This window comes from Lagenorhynchus albirostris, chromosome 14 (genome assembly GCF_949774975.1).
Source record: "Lagenorhynchus albirostris chromosome 14, mLagAlb1.1, whole genome shotgun sequence".
Lineage (NCBI taxonomy): Eukaryota > Metazoa > Chordata > Mammalia > Artiodactyla > Delphinidae > Lagenorhynchus > Lagenorhynchus albirostris.
In genome coordinates this window covers 85,860,529-85,881,859 of record NC_083108.1, presented here as the reverse complement: position 1 = coordinate 85,881,859, position 21,331 = coordinate 85,860,529, and the positions used below count along the sequence as shown (strand labels likewise).

General features: G+C 45.1%; 1 protein-coding gene across 1 annotated transcript in view; it reads left to right on the top strand.

Annotated features, from left to right (window-relative positions):
* Nucleotides 1-21,331, top strand: part of TMEM132D (transmembrane protein 132D) — a 636,308-nt gene that overhangs the window by 156,244 nt on the left and 458,733 nt on the right. The window contains exon 2 of the mRNA XM_060120789.1: nt 15,652-16,528. Within this exon, the coding sequence (XP_059976772.1) occupies nt 15,652-16,528 (877 nt within the window). The remainder of the gene's footprint in view (nt 1-15,651; nt 16,529-21,331) is intronic.

Below are 21,331 nucleotides of genomic sequence, written 5' to 3'. Positions count from 1 at the left end.
AGTAAAAAGTGCCTGACGTTTCGCAAAAGATATTACTTTCTCTCTCTTCCTTCTCTTCCTCACTTTTCCTGTAAAAAGCACCTTTATCAGTAAACTGATTTCAGAGAAACCGAAGAGCAAAAGTGTGAATATCAGAGTGGAAAAAATAAGGACACCAGGCCTGTTCCAGTTTTAGCTACTTTAACTGGGAATAAAACTTTAACTGTTCACAGCAACATGATGTAGCAGACACTAATGTTTTTATTAGCTCCTTGACGTCCTCTGGGGAACCTCCTGTACCCCTGCCCCAGCACCTCAGTCTAGGGACATGTGGGGATGACTCCGCCCGTAACAGGGCGGAAATGTGGCCCAGGCCGGGCCAAGTAGCCTATTCCATTTCCCTGAGCACTGTGTTTGGCTGAGTCACGAGCACATGACCCACATTGGGCCAATGATCAACAGACCTGGGATTTTAAACTGTTTAAGGAAGAGAAGCTCCTATTTTCACTGGGTTGGACCCTGGGAGAAGATAAGCCAGGAGCTGCTAAAGGGGTTGCTAGCGTCAGTGAGCCACCCTGAAAACAGGTCCATTCATTTTGGAGGAGACAGATACAAGAGATGGTGGTGCTAGTGTACCTGGACTCTGACTTTTGATGCCTCTGGGGCCTTTAGATTTTACGCTAAAAGAAATTGCTTACTTAAGTTGCTCAGATTTGGATTTTCTGACAGCTTTCAAAAAAACAGACAAACAAGCAAGCAACACGTAACCAAACACTTGGGCATATGCAACCTGACCCATTTATGTGCAGAGACACTTTTTTTTTTTTTTTAATTTATTTTAGCTGCGTTGGGTCTTTGTTGCTGCACGCGGGCTTTCTTTAGTTGCGACGAGTGGGGGCTACTCTTCGTTGCGGTGCGTGGGCTTCTCATTGTGGTGGCTTCTCGTTGTGGAGCATGGGCTCTGGGTGCGTGGGCTTCAGTAGTTGTGGCACATGGGCTCAGTAGTTATGGTGCACGGGCATAGTTGCTCCGCGGCATGTGAGATCTTCCCGGAGCAGGGCTCGAACTCGTGTCCCCTGCATAGCACATAAGAAACCAAGTGCCCCTCTTCTCTAGAATGCAGATTAAGTTTCTTCATCTGCATGGAGAGAAGTAGCTTTCTGTGATGAAGGTGCGTGGCATGATCCCTTCTCCGGGCTGCCGTGTGTGGTTGTTCAGGTTGTGCACTGCACAAGCGTTTCTGTGCTAGAGGACTCATGGAGCTAAAGGCCAGTCTGTGTTGCACTCTGTGAGCTGTGCTGGCTGCCATGAGACCACTGGCCTGGAAAGAGGGACACGTTTCTAATTAACGCAAAGATGTCTTGCATGTTAGTTGCAGACCTAGCAGAATTCCACCTAAGTGTTTACCTGCTCCATTCGTAGCTCCGGATGCTGAATGTCCTGAAAAACAGATGCTATGACCATGTGGATTGGTCCCCCTGTTAATTCATCATTGGCAGCTGTGTTAGTCTTCTAGTGCTTCTGTAACAAATCACCGCACGCTTAGTGGCTTGAAATAACACAAATTTGTCAGGCCTGACACGGGTCTCACTGAGCTAAAAGCAAGGTGTCATTGGGGCTATGTTCCCTTCTGGAAGTTTTCAGGGAGAATCTGTTTCCTTGGTTTTTCCAGCTTCTAGAAGCCGCCTGCATTCCTGGGCTCCTGGCTCACTGCCGCCTTCTTCAGCATCTGTGATGGTGGGTTGAGCCTTTCCTGTCCCATCATCCTGACCTCCACTTCTGCCTCACTCCTCCACTTTTTAAAAATTGAAATATAGTTGATGTACAATAATATGTAAGGTACAGGTGTACCATATAGTGATTCACAATTCTTAAAGGTTATGCTCTATAATTATAAAATATTGGCCATATTCCCCGTGTGTAAAATATATCCTTGTAGCTTATTTTATTTATTTATTTATTTTTATGATTTTTTTTTTTTTTTGCGGTACGCGGGCCTCTCATTGCTGCGGCCTCTCCCGCCACGGAGCACAGGATCCGGACGCGCAGGCTCAGCGGCCATGGCTCACGGGCCCAGCCGCTCTGCGTCATGTGGGATCTTCCCGGACCGGGGCACGAACCCGTGTCCCCTGCATCGGCAGGCAGACTCTCAACCACTGCGCCATCAGGGAAGCCCTGCCAGTTTTAGTATAAGCAACTTAATGAAGAACTCTCCCTACATACCGAGTGTGTGTATCCGGCCGTCGGGGGTGCTTAGGCGTTGTCATGAGGTCAGATATGAGAAATGAAATCGGTGCTCTGTATTCAGGTGGCATCTTCCTCACTAGTGTTTATCTCATCGGGCTTTCAGGAAGGTTCAGCAGCGACGACCATCTCAAGGGCAGGTCTGGGGGTGATGAGCTGCTGACCCTGAGTCAGAGAGGTTGGCTCTGAGTTGTTTGCCCAGCATCCTTTCATTTATCCATTTGTTTTTTCTTTCATTCATACATTTACTTAGTGTCCTTCTGTTCTCTGGTATTGTTCTGGGTTCTGAACCCATAGCCGTGAACACGTCGAGTCAGATCTCTGCTCCAAGGACCCAACAAAGAAGGAGCGGTCTTCAGGTTTAATCAGGAAAACAAATAGAAAAGACCTTGTAAGATGGGAAGCAGCTAAGCAGGGCATGAGGCAGTGACCAGGTAGGGCGACTTTAGGCCAGTTGGAGGTGCTTCTAATGCTGAGACCTGCACGAGGAGAAAGACTTAGCCACGTAAAAGGAGTAGCATTTCAGGCAGAAGAAGGGGCCAGTGCAAAGGCCCTGAGGCAGGAGTTAGCTTAGTGCGTTTGAGAAAGAGCATGAAGGGCAGTGTGCATGGAGGGACGTGGACCGGGGTGGGGGGAATGCCACAGCCGGTGACAGAGGCCACAGCCTTGTCAGGCAGGACTTTGTACATGGCCTTCCAAGGCATCTCAAGGTATCTTTTTTGTCCACCCATATGGACAGTTCTCAGGTGAGTTTCCAGGCCTAGGATGCAGGAAGTATGTAGTTCTCAAAGTGGGGCCCCTGGACCAGCTGCATCAGTATCACTTGTTGGAATGCAAATTCTCGGGTCCCACCCCAGACCTCCTGAATCAGAAGCTTTGCAGTGAAGCCCCAGCATGGCAAGCCCTTCGAGTGATTCCGGTGACGGCCAGAGGGTGAGAAGCACCCAGTGACAGCAGGAGGGCTTTTTAATTTTTTCCTCTGTGTTTGATTCCTTGCAACCTCAAAAATTATGGCCGGAACTCACCCACCTCCCTCTCAGTCATAGTTACCAGGTAAGAGCATCAGAGTAGCTACGGCATTTGTATGCAGAAGCGCAAGTGAAACGTGCCAGGTGTAGATGGGACCAGGCTTTCTTAAATCAGATTGTCTAGGATACCTGGCTGGTCACGTCTTAAAAAAATGACATTGGATTTATCATCGCCCCCTTCTTCCTAAGAGCCCAGAGCTCTTGCACACCCATTATTTGAAGTAGTCTTGCGATTTTTACTTAGGAAAAAAAGTTCTCTGGGATAAGAGGGATCTCCATTTGAACAACCCTCCAAAATTCTTCTGCAGATGGATTTTTATGTATGTTTGCAGTCATTACATGCATGTTTGCACATTATGTAGCAGAAGCGTTTTATGGAAATTGACTAGAATAGTGGTTCTCAAACTGTAGCATGTATCAGAATCCCTTGGGGATTGTGCAAGCAAAGATTACTGAGTCCCAACCAGAGTGTCTGAATCAGTACGTCTGCAGTGGGGCCTGAGAATTTGCATCTCTAACAAACAGATTCTTAGGTGATGTTGAAGTTGCCAGAGCGGGCCACACATGGAGAGCCCATTGCTGGAACACAGAGTTCAGAAAGATATGACTCTGTCTTAAAACTAGGATTAGGTTCAGCTGTGAGTAACAGAAGCTACAACATAACAGTGGCTGAAACAAACTAGAAATCGATTCTCTCTTGCGTAAACATGAGCGGCGGCACTGGGGTCACCTGGGAATCGGACCCCTTCTCTCTTCTGACATGTGATTCCTTCTCACTATTGCATGTACTAATGGATAAATTTGTTTATCCATTAATCTATTGAAGGACCTCTTGGTCACTTCCAAGGTTGGCAGTTATGTAGAAAGCTGCTGTAAACACTCCTGTGCAGGCTCTTGTGTGGTCATAAATTTTCCACTCCCCTGGGTAAATATGAAGGAGTATGATTGCTGGATGGTATGGAAGAAGTATGTTTAGGTTTATAAGATATCGCCAAACTGTGTTTGAAAGTGGCTGCACCATTCTGCATTCCCACCAGCACTGGATGAGAGTTCCTGTTTCTCCACATCCTCACCAGCTCTTGGTGTTGTCAGTGTTTTTTTTAATAGGTGTGTCGTGGTTTTGTAGACTTTTTGCTGGATATTTAGTTTGTTGCTAATTTTTCACTTTAAGCCTGACACTGTGCCGAACATTCTAACAATATAAACTTTTCTGAGCATTTCTTTATTTTTTTATGTCTAGGAATAGATTCCAAGGCATGCAATGAATGGGGCAGAGAGAAAGGGAACTGCAGCTTCTCCGAGGTATTGAGAAGGTACTAGGTATTTCCAGGTATTCATCTCCTGGGAATATGACCATAATTACGCTTTCACATGAGCCCTGTATGAGAGCGTAGCTATGACTGAACTCTGGGCAGCGTTGTTCATTGCGGTATTAAAAGCTCTGTGTCAAGTCTGTGAGGAAAAAGATACCATGTTGAGTGTGACATGAATTTTATCTCTATTTTCAGACCCTGGTAATGGAATCTCATCTAAGTGGGTCTCCTACACTCACTTTGTCCGGAAGGTCACTGTAGTTATGCCTTCGCTACCTTGGATGGTCAGAGCATTTGATGTGACCTTTCAACGTATATATCCATGACTGACACGCGTGCCTGCCTACATACGTACATGGCATATATACGTACAATTTCCTAAATTGTAAAACTGGAGTGATGGTTCCCTAACAGGAATGGTTTTGCTTCCCAATTAGGGTTGCCAGGTATAGCAGATAAATATACAAGATGTCCAGTTAAAGTTGATTTTCAAATAAACCATGAATGTCCCATGCAATGTTTGGTGCTTACACTAAGAAAAGTATTCGTTATTATCCTGAAATTCAAATATAAACCGATGCCCTGTGTGTTTACCTGGCACCATTACCCTGAGGGGCATTTGGCAACGTCTAGAGACATTTATGGTTGTCACAACGGGGCAAGGGAGTTCTCCTGGCATCTAGTGAGTCGAGGTCAAGGATGCTGGTAAATATTCATCAATGCACTAAACAACCTCCTACAATAGAGAATTATCCTCAGTAATCCTGGGGTGGAAAGCCCCTGGTTGAGACTGCCTGAATTTCCATTTTATTTCCAGGCTTCTGCATTTAGCTAGTGAAATGGAAAGGCCGACAGGGACTAAAAATGATTAATGTATATGGGAACGTATAACTCTCCTTACAGCCTCTCTATTTCAGGTTACAGGTCTACCTGACTGGCCATGCTTCCATCTGTGCACCCTCGTTTATTTTTCTCCATGGCTCTTCCGGCTGCGTGAAATTACGTTACATGAGTTTATTTCTTTACTTGTGTTTTTAAATCTTCCCTCTTCACGAGGATGTCAGCCTCGCGAGGATAGGGGTATCATTCCTTCTGTTTAATCCTGTCTCTCCAGCACCTCGGACAGCTCCTGGCATAATTATTCGTGCCACAAATGACAGGAGGAATAAAGACGGAAACGTATCTTTTAAGAGAACTCCACAGCTTCCCCACACATTTCTCATAACAAATTATTCTTTAAGCTAGAGGGCTTCTCACACTTAAATCTACACTTAAATCTGCTGCATTTGCTGCTGGCTACGAGCTTTAGTTGTCAGGCTCCTTTGGGAAGCTGCAGTCAGATACCAGTTTCCTCAGTCATTCAACGTATGAAGATGTGCTTGAGAAAGGAAGACAGATTCCCTTCTGAAATATCGGAATCAACAAATTCAGCGTTTTAGAAGCAAATTAAGAACCACGTGGATAAAGGAAATGTGTTCACCTCTGTAAACGGACCTTTCTCCTATACTTTTATCCGCCCACCCCCCACCCCGCAGTGTTCTGGGGGGAAGGGGTAAAAGGGATGCAATTCTTTTCAAGGTCTTCAAAAAGTGTCCCTTTCCTGACACAAATCCCAAGGGACAACCTGTGTCTTTCCCCGGAGCTAACATTTTCTCACTTAAAGAGTACATGACAAGCCCCCCAAATGTGGTCAGTTCTGTGCTGGGTTCTGGGGGCATCACACATGTCATCTCCCAGCTTTTGCTGCAAGAGCAGGTCCTGAAAGCCCTGGACCTGAAATTCAAGCAGCCTCTGTAGCCCAGTCACCAAAAAGTACCTATTCTTGTGTCAGCCTCAGCTATAACAACCACGACTCTTGGGCTTGATGTACGAATTATATTTTTCCAGTATTTATTAAGAGAGGTGCACGGCTAATTTCAATTTTTAAAAACACGTTTTTCTGTGTACCACTGGGAATTAATCAAGCATGGTGCCATTGAAACTCAAGCCACCTTCTGGCAAAAGCATGATTTAATATGGAAAGGTGAACACAACAGGGCTGGGTTCTGGCATCCCTCCTTGAGGGTCACATTGCTTAGTGCTAAAGGAGCCAGGCTGTTGGGTTGAAATTCTCTCTCTGCCATGTACCAGCTGTGTGACTTTAGGCAAGTCCCTTGACCTCTCTGGATCTCAGTTTCCTCACTGTGATATGAGGATGATAAAAAGCACCTAACGCAGGGGGGTGCTGGGAGTATTACATTCTTTGATCATTCTAAGAGTATGGACCAGTGTCCAGAACGAAGTAAGTGTTATCATTAAATAAATAATTTAGTGGGGAAAAGGAACTCCCTTAACTGTGATACAAAGCAGAAGTTGCTACACATCCAAGGAGAAATCAAAATGCTGCGTAGACATAGACCCCATTTGGCTGGGGTGTTTGGGGAGGGCTTTTTAGATCTGGAGGCCCTCATATGCAGTGTTCTAGAACAAATGGCCATTTTCCTGTTAGAAGTTTGCTTTGGGGAGAGAGCATGACAACCCGGAGGGTGAGAGCAGCAGAAGAGGGAACCTAGGGTTGCACTTGATGAATGACCGCTCAGTCTGGTCGGAGCGTAGGTTAGATGCGGCAGATGGCAAGAGCCTGAAGCTGGGGAGGGAGGGTGGCTGTGAATATCCTCAGAGATTTTGAACGTTGAGCTATGGAATGTAAATTTCACATGGGAGTCCTTGGCGAGCCAAGGAAATCTTTTTAATGATAACAGAAAAAGTTGATAGGATCACAGTGGGATGTGGCGAGTTCAAGCCCAGGCAGCAGACCAGTAGGATCAGTGTTTAATCACTGGCTCTGATGGGAGGGAGGATGGACACCTGGTCTGTAAGGTTTGCCAGTGTCCATAGTGTAAACACTCCCACCATGGGCGACTGGCATCTACCCACCTGAAGTTACTGGATGTGGAACTGGAAGGAGAGGCACAGAATCAGCTCTTGCGGGTCTGTACCTGCCTGCCAGGTCCAGCCACCGTTGCCCTAGACCTACCTTCTCCAGTCCCCCCTGGGCGCTGACTGGTTGTGTGACCTTGGTCAAGTTGTCCGTCCCTTTGACTCTCGATTACCTTATCTACAAAAGGGGGAAAATAATACAAAACAACGTAAATGACACTTCCAATCATTAAAAGAGAAAGGCAATGGTCAGAAGTCTAAAATTATTCCCCAGGCAGCATTCCTTCCGGAGGTTCCGGAAGACAGTCGTTTCCCTGCCTTTCCAACTTCTAGAGGCTGCTTCAATGCCCTAGTTCATGGCCCCTTCCTCCATCTTCAAAGCCAGAAAGAAGCATCTTCTTCCTCTCTGACCTCCTGACATTCTGTTACAAAGACCTTTGTGATGACGTTGGTCGCACTGGATAAACCAGGCTCATCTCCCATCTCAAAACATTTAACTTAATCACGCTGGCAAAGTCCCTTAGGCCATGAAGGTCATGTATTCACAGGTGAGGGTTCGGTTGTGGATATCTTTGGCGGGAGGCACTATATGGCCCATGACAGTGACCATAGACGACACTGTGTGTGCGTCTGTGTGTGCATGCATGTTTACAGAGCTGTCTACGATTGTTGACATAAATATAAACAGGTACAAAGCATATTTATAATAGTGACTCTATACCTACATATGTGTATACAGAGAAGCAGAGAGATGAGGTGGTAGAGAAAAAAGGATTCAGGGTCAAAGGCCAGTTTTGTTTGTTTCTGAAGTCTGAGTATACTAGGTTTTTATACTGCGATGAGCTATCCAGTTGACAGGGAGAAGTAGATGATGTGGAAGCTTGAGAAGGAAAAGTTGCTGGACCTTAAGGACTGATTTTTGAAGGAAAAGGAGATGCTTATCATCATAGGCAAAGATGGGTAGCAAATTCTAAGTTGCTGTCAGATTTGCTGGAGGGAAGATGAGAGAGTTCCTTTCTGGTGGATTCCGAAGTACAGGTCATCAGCTGAGCATGTGTCGGGGGTCGGGTGGGACAGTTGACTCTTCATCTCTGCATAGGGCAGCCCCGGTACCCAGGAGTAAGAGGGAACCAGGGGAGTGAGCTGAGCCCGTTAGGCACTTTGATTAGGCTTTGTGTCTTGAACAACCTCTAATCCAAGTTCCTAGAGGCATACTTCTCATCTCAGTCTGGGGCTTTCAGGAACGCAGTGAAGCTCACAGAATACGTAGCGTGTCCCAGCTCTCAGTAACGCCATCCGCTTTCCTTCTTATCTCTGACACATTCACCTGGGACCCGGCAAGGTCACAGGAAACAGGGAAGCGCCAGGGTTTCCCCTGTATGAGATTCATGTATGAGGTTGTATGAATTTGCTTTTGACTACAGCCTTGGCTGCTTCACATGTGTTTTGATATGCACTGTTGTCACTATCAGTATCTTGTAAATACAGTGTAATTAAAAGCTTTCTTTTTATTCTTTATCCAAGAACCATTTAGTAGTTTTTTGTTCCAAGCAGGGAGCAGTGTTTCTATTTTTCTCTTGTTATTGATTTATATTTTGATTGCATATGCTCATGGAATCATGGAATACAATTTAAGTTATTTTTGTGATTTTTTTTAAAGGTTTTCTTGTGGCTTTGTGTATGATGTTTGGCAAGAGTCCATGAAGAGTATAAATAAGAGTATCCTTTGTAGAAATTACAACCTCATAATTTATATTATCTATAACTTCCTAGCCTTACTTACTTTTCCATCCTTCATAAGTCGAGATTGGGAAAGGAGGTATATAATATTTTCCAAAAAGATTGTTACTGTCCATTTTTCATTTGTAACTTTAAGAGATTTGTTATATTAATTTTGGAGATATATTTTTGCTTGAAGTATTTATTACTATACATGCATTATGAATTGTATCTTTCCATGAAAATTAAGACCTTTAACCCAGGTGGTTATTTTTTCTCTTGAATTTACTTTTTATCCTCTGATATTAAAGTTGTGCTATTTTTTTTTTACCCGCTATGGAATGTCTATGCTCAGATTTTTTTTTTTAAATCTCTCAGTCACTTTATTTAGGAGTTCTCTTGCAGACAGTTTAAACTCATTGTCTTATAATTTTTGAGTCATCCTGACAGTGTTTGTCTTTTCACAGGAGAGTTTAACTCATTTATATTTAGTGTCATAATTAACAAATTTGTTCTTACTCCTTTCATCATATTTTATGCTTTTTATCATTTTTCTTTCTTGATGATCTGTGTTCTGTATTTTCAATATATCACTCAATGAGCTGTTTCTGTTTTCTCTCTTTCTCTCTCTCCCTTCCCAATTTGTAAGCCAAACAGCCTGATTTTAAACTTGTAAAAAATTATAGTTAAATATATATTTATTTGGTTACCATAGACAAAAATAAAGCCACTTCTATGGATATACAAAATTAGTACCCTTTTACTTTTTTTCTTTTCATGTTTCTTTTGGCATTTTTACCATGTTTATGATTTTTAAATAACAAAATGTTTGGATTATGGTTTTTCTTTGATCAATAACTATTTTGACCTTGTTGGTTTTGCCTGCATTTAAAACTGTATTTGAATTTATTCGGTGCTTAAATGTTTTCATGTTTATGTCATGACTTTCCTGTTCCTGAATATTACACTTTAAACACCTCCTGGCTGCCTGAATAATAGGCTTCAGTGTTTTGGGGTTTTTTTCTTAAGGAAGGATAGATAGGATGTAGCCTTGCATCTTTCTACTGTTCTCACATATTATCGGGAAAATCTCTAGGTTAGGGCATTGTTCAATTTGAACATTCTCCATCAGATTTATGGAAATTTTTAAGACTTAATTTTGTACAGTAGATACAACTGAGGCCAGTTTGATTTTTTTCGTTTTGAATTTCTGTTTTATTTTTAAATAAGCACTTATAGAATTATTTATTTATCCTTGACATTAAGAAATGGCTTTAGGAAATCCCTAAAAGGTGGTGTTTCCAGTTTTCCTTGGAATTCAGTGAAATATTTATTTATTTTTACCCCAGGACTGTTTTCCTTTCTCGATTGTCTTTTGATGAGGCTTCTTTTGCATTTTTCTGCTCTTTTTCTTAGAAGCCCTGTTATCTGCATATATATCTAATGTGGGTCATGTCTGCAGCCTGCCACCGATCATCATTTTCATTTCTTGTCTTTTCCATTTAGCTTTAGGGAAAGCTTCAAAAATTCTCTTTTTCACAGGATAAATTCAATTTTCTCCTTTTTCATATCTTTTTTATTGCTTCTGAGACCATTTTAAATCCCTTACTTTTAATACTGCCATATCTTCTTCCATCGTAGTCTTATTTCATTATAAAATAACAAGGGTCCTGGATTTTCTTGATTAGCGAGAGCATAGAGGTTATTCTGTGTAAAATATACATCAGTATTCTGTGGTAACTACCCTTCAAAGCTTTGTTGTTCCTCTGTCTCTTCAGGGCCCTTTCAAATGCCCTTCTTTGATGGTGCAGGTTTTATTTATGAAACAAACATTTTATTCTCCTTCTGTGTTTCGTCTGTATTTGCCTTCTCTCTAGCTGTCCTTGAATGAGGGTAGCCTCTAGTGCATTGGAATTTCCCTGACACAGTGGAGTGGGTTCCTCTTCTTTCCATTTGGTTTCCACTTGCTCTTGTTAGAGCTGCACGTGAAACGTCCACCTGGAAGGGCGCTGGCCCTGCATTCCCATATCGGTGATGCAGTAGCCCGAGCAGCACGGGGATGCCTTGGCTTTCCTGGTACTGTCCCTTCTCTCAGTTTGGCACAGCTGCTACACTGGGGACCAGGTTCCTGTAAGTCATTTTGCTTTGGCTTGGACTCAGTCCACAGTGAGACTGTGTCGTACCTCCTGTTCCACATTAGCCAGAGGCCCTGATTCTGGGGTTTTCTGCACAGTGTGGTCCGACTCACTCCTGAGTCTTTCAATCCAGCTGATTACAGATGTTGTCAGCAGCCGGCCTCAGGTACGTTACCCAGTGCGGGGCATCCCTGGGATACAGTGGCCTTTGCCCTTAGAAATATCAAGGTAGTTCCACCAGGCTATTGTCTTCTTTTATGATGTCATGCTTAGAGACGCTAGATTTAGCCAACAACAATTCAGGGTGCCCAGTAACATTTGGATTTCAGATAAACAACAAATTTTGTTCTTGTTTTTAATTATAAGCATGCCCCATGCAACGTTTCTGTCAATTAGAAATGGAAACATAACTGGGTTTCCTGTATGTTGTATCTGGCAACCCTCACCGTGCTGTATTTTCTGCCTGAGGCATTGGTATCCCATGTAACTTCTCAGGAATTCTCCCAGGCCAGGGCGTGCAATTTGCACTGAATATGCAACACAGACGCAGATTTTTACTTATTACTATATTCCCTTAGTTACTGCTTTTGAGTCCACTCAGGGGAAATTTTAAAAGTCTGTGCTCAAATCACCGTCTTTCTCAGGTTTCGTAAAAGTATTGTTTAGGGGAAATTATTTTTTCAAAATGGTAAATTAATAGAAAATCTCTATGAGGTTACTGCGTTGCTTAACGATGGGAACATGTCACTGTCTTTCAAATAAGCATATAAAGTCACAGCACCAAAATCAAATGTAATTTTTTTTCTTAATGGGTTAAGTGCGATTTACCACGTGCAACTTCTTTGTTATTTGATACCTTGCTCTTTTTTTTATGTGGAATTGGTGCTCATAGGTTATAATAGCCACCCCCGTGGGGATTTGAGGTTAAGTTTTACTTCTTAATCTATTCTGTGCATGGTGGAACATTATTTTTTGAATTTTGTTTAAAAAAAAAAGACAGAAAAAGGAAATAACACTAGCTTTAGGTCAACTTGGAGCTTTTTTTTTTTTTTTTTTTTTGCGGTACGCGGGCCTCTCACTGCTGTGGCCTCTCCCGTTGTGGAGCACAGGCTCCGGACGCGCAGGCTCAGCGGCCATGGCTCACGGGCCCAGCCGCTCCACGGCATGTGGGATCTTCCCGGACCGGGGCACGAACCCGTGTCCCCTGCATCGGCAGGCGGACTCTCAACCACTGCGCCACCAGGGAAGCCCCCAACTTGGAGCATTTTAAAGCAGTAAACATGTAGGTTACCAGGCGAAAAGACAAATAGGCTCTCCGTGGAATGAAGCTTAGAAATGACTTCCCTTTGAATGGTGCCCATGGTGTCCCCCTGGTTGCTTTCCCAAATAAAGTCAGAGGACCCACAGCCACTGCCCTTGGAATATGTAATTAGTTGCACGGTTAAGTTTGGTGTACTCAAATAGGGGTCAGGTGTTCCAACAGGAAAGTTCACGGAGCCTTGGTGTCTGGTATTAATGTTTGACTATCTATAACCTGGCTGTTTGGCTTCAGCAGTGTCTACAGTGAATGACAGGCTGGTGTGTTGACAACCCGAGTGGTGCCAAGATGCATTTATAAGAATCAGGGCGTCTGTGAGTCTGTTTCTGCTTTGTAAATAAGTTCATTTGTATCATTTTAAAAAATGTATTTACAAAAGCAAAACAGATCTCGAAAACAAGCTTAGGGTTACCAAAGGGGACACGTGGGCTGGGGAGAGGGATAAATTGGGAGCTTGGAATGAACATCTACACACACTATATATAAGACAGATAACCAACAAGGACCTACTGTGCAGCACAGGGAACTCTACTCAGTATTCTGTGATAACCTAAATGGGAAAAGAATCTGAAAAAGGATGGATACCTGTATATGTATAACTGAAACACTTGGCAGTACACCTGAACCTAACCCAACATTGTAAGTCACCTGTACTCCAGTGACATTAAAAAAGAAAAAAAAGAATCAGGGGGCACTGTGTGATGGATGTAGGTCTTTTATCACCAAGATTACATGGAGCTCTTCATGGGATAAAAGGATGGAGGATTCTAATTATAGAGTGATGGCAACGGAGGAGACAGCATATAAAATCCTGGTGTAAAAGTATAATCTGCTTTTATAATATTGGAAGCATAATTCATTTGTTGATTCATTTTTCAAATATTTACCGAGAAGCTAGTATTTGTCGGGTGCTCTTCTAAGGATGATGAATAAAACAGAGAAAAGGCTCATATGTCATCTCTGCTCACTTGCGTATAACCCACTGGGGCATGAAGGGAATTACAGAAAGAGCATGAAGTCCTGCGATGGGGAAGTGTGAGATCTACAGAAGGACATCGCTGGTGCATAGAAACGCAGAATCATGCAGTCAAAGGAGGCATTCCAGAGAAGTGACATTTATGACGCAGCCTGAGCAGTCCCAGGAGTGTAGCCAGCACAGTGGGGGAGGAGGAGGTGGTACCCAGAGATGGGATGAAGGAGGAAGCTTCAGCCCTGAACATGCGCACGAAACTCACTGCCTGTGCTTCAGCTTCACGAAACACTCACATGTGACAATACACGTTTATTGAAAATATAAATCCTGAGGGATTTCCGGAACGTTAAGAAAAATGTAGTCCTGATAAAGGAATGAGGTCTCTTGTGAGGTCTATGATATTCTGATGTTTGAAAAAGAATTTCTGATGTATTAGGTTGAATCATATGAAATCGCCGCTTGGGTGAATCGAAACTGCTCAGATACTGGAAGTTTCAAATGGTTCAGGGCCGTAGACACCTTCGTTGCTGAACTGGGGCGCTCAGCCTGGCCTGAGTTGGGTGGTACCATGGAATTGAGGGAGCCCTTCCCTTGGGGCTGTCCATCAACTCGGGATGAGTGTATGTCAGGCTGGCTTCTTGTCCAGAAGCAGGATGGACCACAGCTGAGTGTCCTGCACTGTTAGAACTGGATGGGGGCCTCCATACTCTGGTTGGTGCCCTCCTACTTCAGACCAGTCCAGGAGAGGCAGAGAGGCTCAGTGACTTGCCTGCTCTCTCTCGAGATCTGTGCAGCAAAGCCACAGTCAGGACCCCTTTTTCTGTGAGTCCTTTGCTTCCTTCTCTGTTCACAGACAACAGCCAGGAGGGGTCCAGGCTCATGTAGGCGTCATGCATCGGAAAGTGTGCTCACGTGAGCCTCTGAAACAGTTTGGCCCGATCAATGTCAGGGCTTCCGTTGCTTTTACTGCAAAAGAACCAGTGATAATTACAGGGCGACTAATGAGAAGGGCTTCAGATATCTTGTGGAGCTTTGCCTAGAAAGTCAGTGATCCCAGAGCCAATAATTTCCGTTTCTAAAGCCTGTTAAGTTGGGTCTTGAATTATGTAATTTCTGTGTCTGTGTTTTTCTTCCAGAATATAAGGCACAATGTAAAAATAACATTTTGGAATGTTCCCCCTGAGGGAGGGATATGCTTAGTAAGGAGAAAAAAAAAAAAAGAACGCTTTCTGTGCATTGGGGTCAACATAGCTTTTACGAAGGATGAGTGATGGGCTTCCCTTGGTTCTTGGGTTCTAGGGACACGGGGACCCAACATGATGTGGTCAGCCCATCTCATCTGTTTCTGGAGGTTTCCTCCTAGCATTATCCTTCCGGGGACTTTTCTCTCCATCTCTCAGTTTAACCCCCAGGAAAGTATGTGATGTCCAACTGATATGTGATTGCCCACCTTAACGTCCTTTTATCATTTCCCGATGGTCAGTGAGTCCTTACGTGCAGCGTGTGTATCTGGTGGGACATAAAATAGTATTGGGTGGGATATGGACACAGCCTCAAACCACATGCTGAGAAAGTCATTCTCGTTTCCGATCTTGGTCCATCTGGTTGAGTTAACGGGAATGCCCTTCTCTGTTGGATGCCAGCACATCCTTAAGACGGGAGAGATCTCATGAGGATCTCTCCCTTTAACGAAAAGAGAACAAGTCTTAGGCATAACCCATCGCCTCCTAAGGGCACCAGGACCGCTAGCGGAAAATTAAAGGCATGATCTGAAATTTATTTATCTGCACACTTAGCTTCTGTGCATGGCCAGTGATGCCTGTTGTCTACTCCAGTGGCATCAGTTTTTTTGAAGAAATATATTTCCTATAAGACGAGTTGATTTAAGTAAGACCTTTTGAATAAAGAATTGCATAATTAGTGCAAAGACAAGGCAATCCTTACAAAGGGGGGGAAGAGGTCTGAAATACTGGTACCCTTGCCCTGGAGTTTCTAACCCCTGAACCCCGATTCCTCCCGACAGTGGTGGCAAGCCGAGGCATCCTGGAGAGCATCCAGAGGTTCTCCTCGCTGCCCACCTACCTCCCAGTGACCTACCACATCCACCACGCGGACGTGTCCTTCTTCCTGAAGGAAGCCAACCAGGACGTCATGAGAAACTCCAGTCTGCAGTCGCGCGTGGAGTCCTTTCTGGTTTACAGATCCAAGAGGTTCCCCGTCCTGAACGCCACCTACGGGCCTTTCGCCATCGAGCAGGTGGTGCCCCAGGACTTGATGCTGCCCTCCAGCCCGTTCGGATTCACCAGCACGTTTTCCCTGAACTGGAAGCTGAAAGCGCACATCCTGCGGGACAAGGTCTCCCCGAGCCGGCCCCGCGTGCACGTGCTCTTCCACGTGGTGGGCAGGGACTGGGACGACGCCGGCCCCGCGCAGAGGCTGCCCTGCCTGCGGGTGTTCGCCTTCCGGGAGACCCGGGAGGTGAGGGGCAGCTGCCGGCTGCAGGGGGCCCTGGGGCTGTGCGTGGCGCAGCTGGAGCTCCCGGCCGGCTGGTTCGGGCCCCCCACGGTGGTGGCCGGGAGGAAGAAGTCGCCCGAGCCCCCCGAGGGCAGCCCCGTGGAGCTCTACTACGCCCTGCAGCCCGGGGACGAGCGCGGAGACTGTACCAGGAGAGCCGGAGGGATGCGGACGGGCCGCGGCGACATCGATGAGTCGGGGCCTCCCTTGCAGAGGATCGGCAGTGTTTTTCTTTACCAGACCCCGAGCCGGCCGCCCCTGAGAGAGCTGCGTTTGGACAGCCACGTGGCCGTGCAGTACGTGCCAAAGACGGTCAGGCAGGGAGATGTGCTGACGTTTCCCGTCTCCATCTCCAAAAACTCCACCGAGGACCGCTTCACACTGAGGTGAGTTCATTGGGAGTATCTCCCTGTAGCATCTCCAAGGTCAAAGGGCGCTTCTGGGAACCCTGTCTGTTCGATCCGGAGCGATGTGTTAGCGTTGTCCGGGGTAGAAGCATCCTTCCAGGTTTACAGGCTCCGTGTTCGCTGTCAAATCGAGAGACCAGCTGGATCTCTCCGGGTTGGCAGCTGGGCGGTGAAGACCTTCTTATTCCTAGGTTTTCCGGGCCATCCCAGAAAAGCCGGGAGGAGGCTGACGTTCTGCCTTTGCCCTGGCTCAGGCGGGTCTCAGCAGGTTTTAGGATAAATGGCTCCCAGTTGAAATCAGCCTGCAAATGGGATGGCGACAGTTGTCGGGAAGGATAGGGGATGCAGCTGTGCCAACTCAAAATCTCTTCCAAACGTGTGAGTTCTAAGTGCGCCCTATGGTACCAACCGCAAAGTTACCATTTTGTTTCTCTCTGGAAATAGAGCTTACTGCTCAAAATACAAAAGAGCAAAAAGTGTGAAGGCTATCCAGTAGAAGTCGTCGAGTGTCTTCCATAAGACTATACCAAAGACGAGGCACTGAAAGTGAGTACGGTGAGCTTTGGGAAAAAGGATGCGCGCATTTTCTCTTTGGAACGTGGTGCGGGAGGGAAGCGACTTGCCTTGGCTCCACTGGATTTTCATACCGGCTTTTTGGTTCGTTTGTTTTAAGCACAGATGAGTCTGATGATAACAGCTATTTGGTGTAAGTGTTGTTCGGTCACTAAATATGTCCTGACACTGCTGCATACTCCAGAAACTTGATCTGAAGCACCATCTAATCAAATTTGTTTGTGACCTCTGAACACAGGAGGGTTCGTGGACGTGGCACACATTTATATGTTGGTTTTTAAAGTTCGTCCAGTAACGATCACCCTCTTGTCCCTCTCCCTTTCTTTCTTTCTTTTTTTCTTTTTAAACTTCTTTCTTTCTGTGTTTGTTAAGGGGTGGGTGAGTTTAAGAAAGGAGTCATTCTTCTGCTTATACTTTGCACGTTTCAGTTTTGTTGATTGTGACCTAGTGCTGGGAATTCCCTTTTAATCTCAAGCGAAGAAACAGAAACCAATAGACAGCATTAACCTCGTGACTGAACTTGGCTGGTTGTTGGAAGGTAAAACCTTTGGCTGGGGTTGGAGGCGCATCTGGGGATTACGCACAGGGATTTAGGGCACATAAACACATCTGTGGGTCTGAGGCCTCATGGTCTCCCCCTTCTGTTCTTCAGAAATCAGACCTAGATTGAGCTGGTCGTGGACCTTCGGGCTGGTGTGCTAGCTCTGTGCTTGGTTTTCTCGGGCTCAACGCTCTTAAATAATATTCTTCATGGAGATGGCTGTGTATATAGAGAAATATTTTGCTGATGGAAACTCAAGGTTCTGAATAAGGGGAAGTCACGTGATTTCATATTCCGACATTTTTTTCTGTTTGTCAACTACTGACTGTTGATTTCTTGGACCCTGGTTTACGAACCAGAATCTCTTAAAGTTTTAACTCTCCGGGAGATGATATCCACATCGGGTTTTTTTGGGAATCGGTTATATATGTAGAATTAAATTTCACAAATAGCTGTGTATCCAGCCACAGTCCACTGCCCACTGAGGTGTTCCTCTGAGTCCTGGGGGCTGCCTTGTCATCGGCAAGCTGTGACACGGAGAAACCTGCTCCTGGGCTACATGATCTAAAGGATCCAAGTCTTTGCAGATTCAGAAAGAAGCACCTTTGAGGCGTCTAGATCGGGTGGCTCCACTTCCAAGTCAAAAGATTGGAAAATTTTGGATGTAAAGCCAAAGTGTATGTGTTCAGAGTCCATCAATTAGAAAGGTGTTTAAAAAAATCCGTTTTCTAGTTAAGACCAGAGTAAATCGGTAAATATTTCATGAACGTGTGTTTAAGTTGGTAAAGTGGCACACTTTCCGTCTTGTGAAAGGCTGGCATTAATAATGTGCCTGTTGCATACTTAACATGCTCTAATTGGGAATGAGTCTCATCTGTTTATGAAAACAGCTGACAGGGAGACCTGGATCTGGTAATGTCATTAGCCTTTAGCCGGAATTGTCATAATTGGAAAATAAGGAAACTGTGTATCTTTTTTAATGAAGCCAATTTGACAGTCGTTGAGCATGGCTTCCAAGTATTTAGAATTAGCACGGGCCTGCTCTATCTGGCCACCTGCTGTAATAACCCTGAAGGATCCAGCCAAGTATCTTTGGGTGCTTTCCTCAGCAAGGGTGACTTGTTTCTAGACTCGGCGGTGACAGTGCGAACGAGGTCCAGAGCTGGGCTAATGTTTTATAGATCAGCTGTCAGCAGGACTTCCCTCACCACTTAAGGATGGCCAGGGTGGAGGGGGGACCAAATTACCTGCCTCCAACAGGACTCCTGCTGCAGACAGTGTTTGACCACCTACTGCCACCTTCCTGTCACTTCTGCGCCTGTGATCTCTGGGTGACTCTGTGGCTACACACAGGGGCTCAGCTTCCATTCTGGGAAACAAGTTTTGTCGCGCAAATGATCCGTAAGGGCAATTTACAAAAACAGCCGGGAGGGTGCACGCGTGTGCATTGACCGTCGCACAGAGGAAAACCAGGATGGGGCTGTTTGTCATCTTAGAAGTTCTGTTCTCTCCTGGAGCTCGAGTCTTCCAAAGCAGACCTCCACAAAGGAAGAAAAGCAAAATGCTTTTGTTCTTTAGACATCTAAGGATCCCTTTTAATTTCAGAGAATGTTTTCCTTCCAGCGGACAACAGAAGTATCCCACAGCACTTGTACCCTTTCTTGCATGTTCTCACCACCCCATCTCCTTTCCTTCCCCGACAGAGAGCTAATGTCAGAAGCATCCCAGGTCTCCCATCACCTGATTACGTGTCCGGAGAATCAAAGGCCTCGAAAGCTCTTTCTTGCTCATCTTTCCCACCTATTTTTTGGTTGCTTCTTCCCACAGGAAGTCAGTTTCAAAGGAGTCTGGTTGTCACATCTGAATGTGAAGCCGGATATTTGCATAGCATTAGCTTGGTTCCCTGATACTCCAGGAAATGCAGGTGGAAAGGTCCAGAAAAGAGGCCTGGCACTCAGATGCCTGGGTGCTTTTCTCAAAGTCAGAGATATGCTTAGATTGCTTAAATGAATGAATGAATGGGCATATTGTTAATTATTAACCAATACATATACTTTGCTGAAGTCTTTACAGTTTTACATGCTAAATACTCAAGAGTTTGTTAAGAATCTCGTGCCCAGACTGTGGCCAGACCTGAGGCCATCTCCGAATAAGGCATCATTACCAAGTAGATATTCTTGCAAAGATAAAGAGTTGTAAACAAAAGAGAAAGAGAATAAAGTAAGAATATTGGACAAGGGGACAAAGTGGGCCTGGGGTTGGTAAGCCTCAAAAGATATTCTTGGGTGGTTTGGGAATCTCAGTTGTTAGAAATAATATGTGGTGGTTTGAGGTGGTTTGGCCATGAACTCGGTTCACTTGAATGATGTAGCTTTTGAACCTGCCTTGGACCAGGAAAAGATCTCTTCTTATTCTGTTTCAGGTAAGCTATGCCCTGGTGTAGCCAATAATATTCTTAGCTGCAGGCCATAAATCCCAGCCTGCTAATCTAAGAAAATAAATACACGAAAGGTTAGTTGGATGTATATTTTCGTATATTAATAAGGCACGGGGGCGCTAGCCTTGGCAATGCACAGGGTGGGAGGGGGAAGTTGCCCCTGGTGTAGATGCAATTAGCCTTCTTGCCCAGCACCCCTCCCCGGCCCGGCACAATTCCTTCAGAAGTTCCTTCTGTTCTTACTATAATCAAAGGTGCAAAGACTCTTGGGAAGCTCCCAGTGGCTCACCTACCTACCTGCTGTCTGTGCCCGGGGTAGGAGAGGGAGCCGGTGTGGCTTCCAGAATGAGAGGTGGGCTCCTGGAGTCATCTTTCACTAAGAGCATATCCCGGGGAGGCAGTGTTTCCCTCCTGAGAAAACTGGGTGCTTTTAAGAAGAGGATGATGTTGGGTATCTCGAAACCCTGCACAGGTCCGTGACATCTGTGCCTGGCGCTGCGTCTCCGTTTGTCATCCAGTGGGAATTAAGGGAGTTGCTTCTGGAGCGGAATGGAGTGAGAGGCAGACGGAGAAAGGAGGCCATTCCATCTCTTTTCAGTAAGGCTCCTGTTTGAGAATATATTTAGATTTACAAAAAAAGTTGTGAAATGAGTACAGGACAATGCCAAGTGCCTGGTGGCTAGTTTCCCCCTGTAATCAACATCTTTCATTAGCATGGTTCATTTGTCACAATCAGTGACCCATATTATTATTAACTGAAGTCCACGCTCATTCACATCCCCTTAGTCTTTGCCCGATGGCCCCTTTTTTGTTCCACGCTCCCACCCAGGATATCATGTACATTTAGTCATCATGTCTCGAACTACGCTTGACTGTGACTAACTTCTCAGACTTGCTTTGTTTCTGTTGTCTTGATAGCTTTGAGACTTCCGGTTCAGACTTTTTGAAGAACGTCCCTCTGTTGGGATTATCTGATGTTTTCCTCGTGATGAGACCGAAGTAATGGGTTTGGGGGTAAAACAGCACAGAGATAAAGTGTTGTTTTTATTCGTCTGCCAACCACAAGAGGTTTAAAATCATCCCCTCTATTCTCTTTCCACTGAAGAAGCATTTATTGAGGAAGTCAGGAAATACACAGATGAGTAAAAAGGAGAGATGAGTCCTGTCTAAGGGACAGGAGCGTGAGACAGTAAGACCTGGCCCTGGGGGAGTGGAGAGTATGTAGTGATTT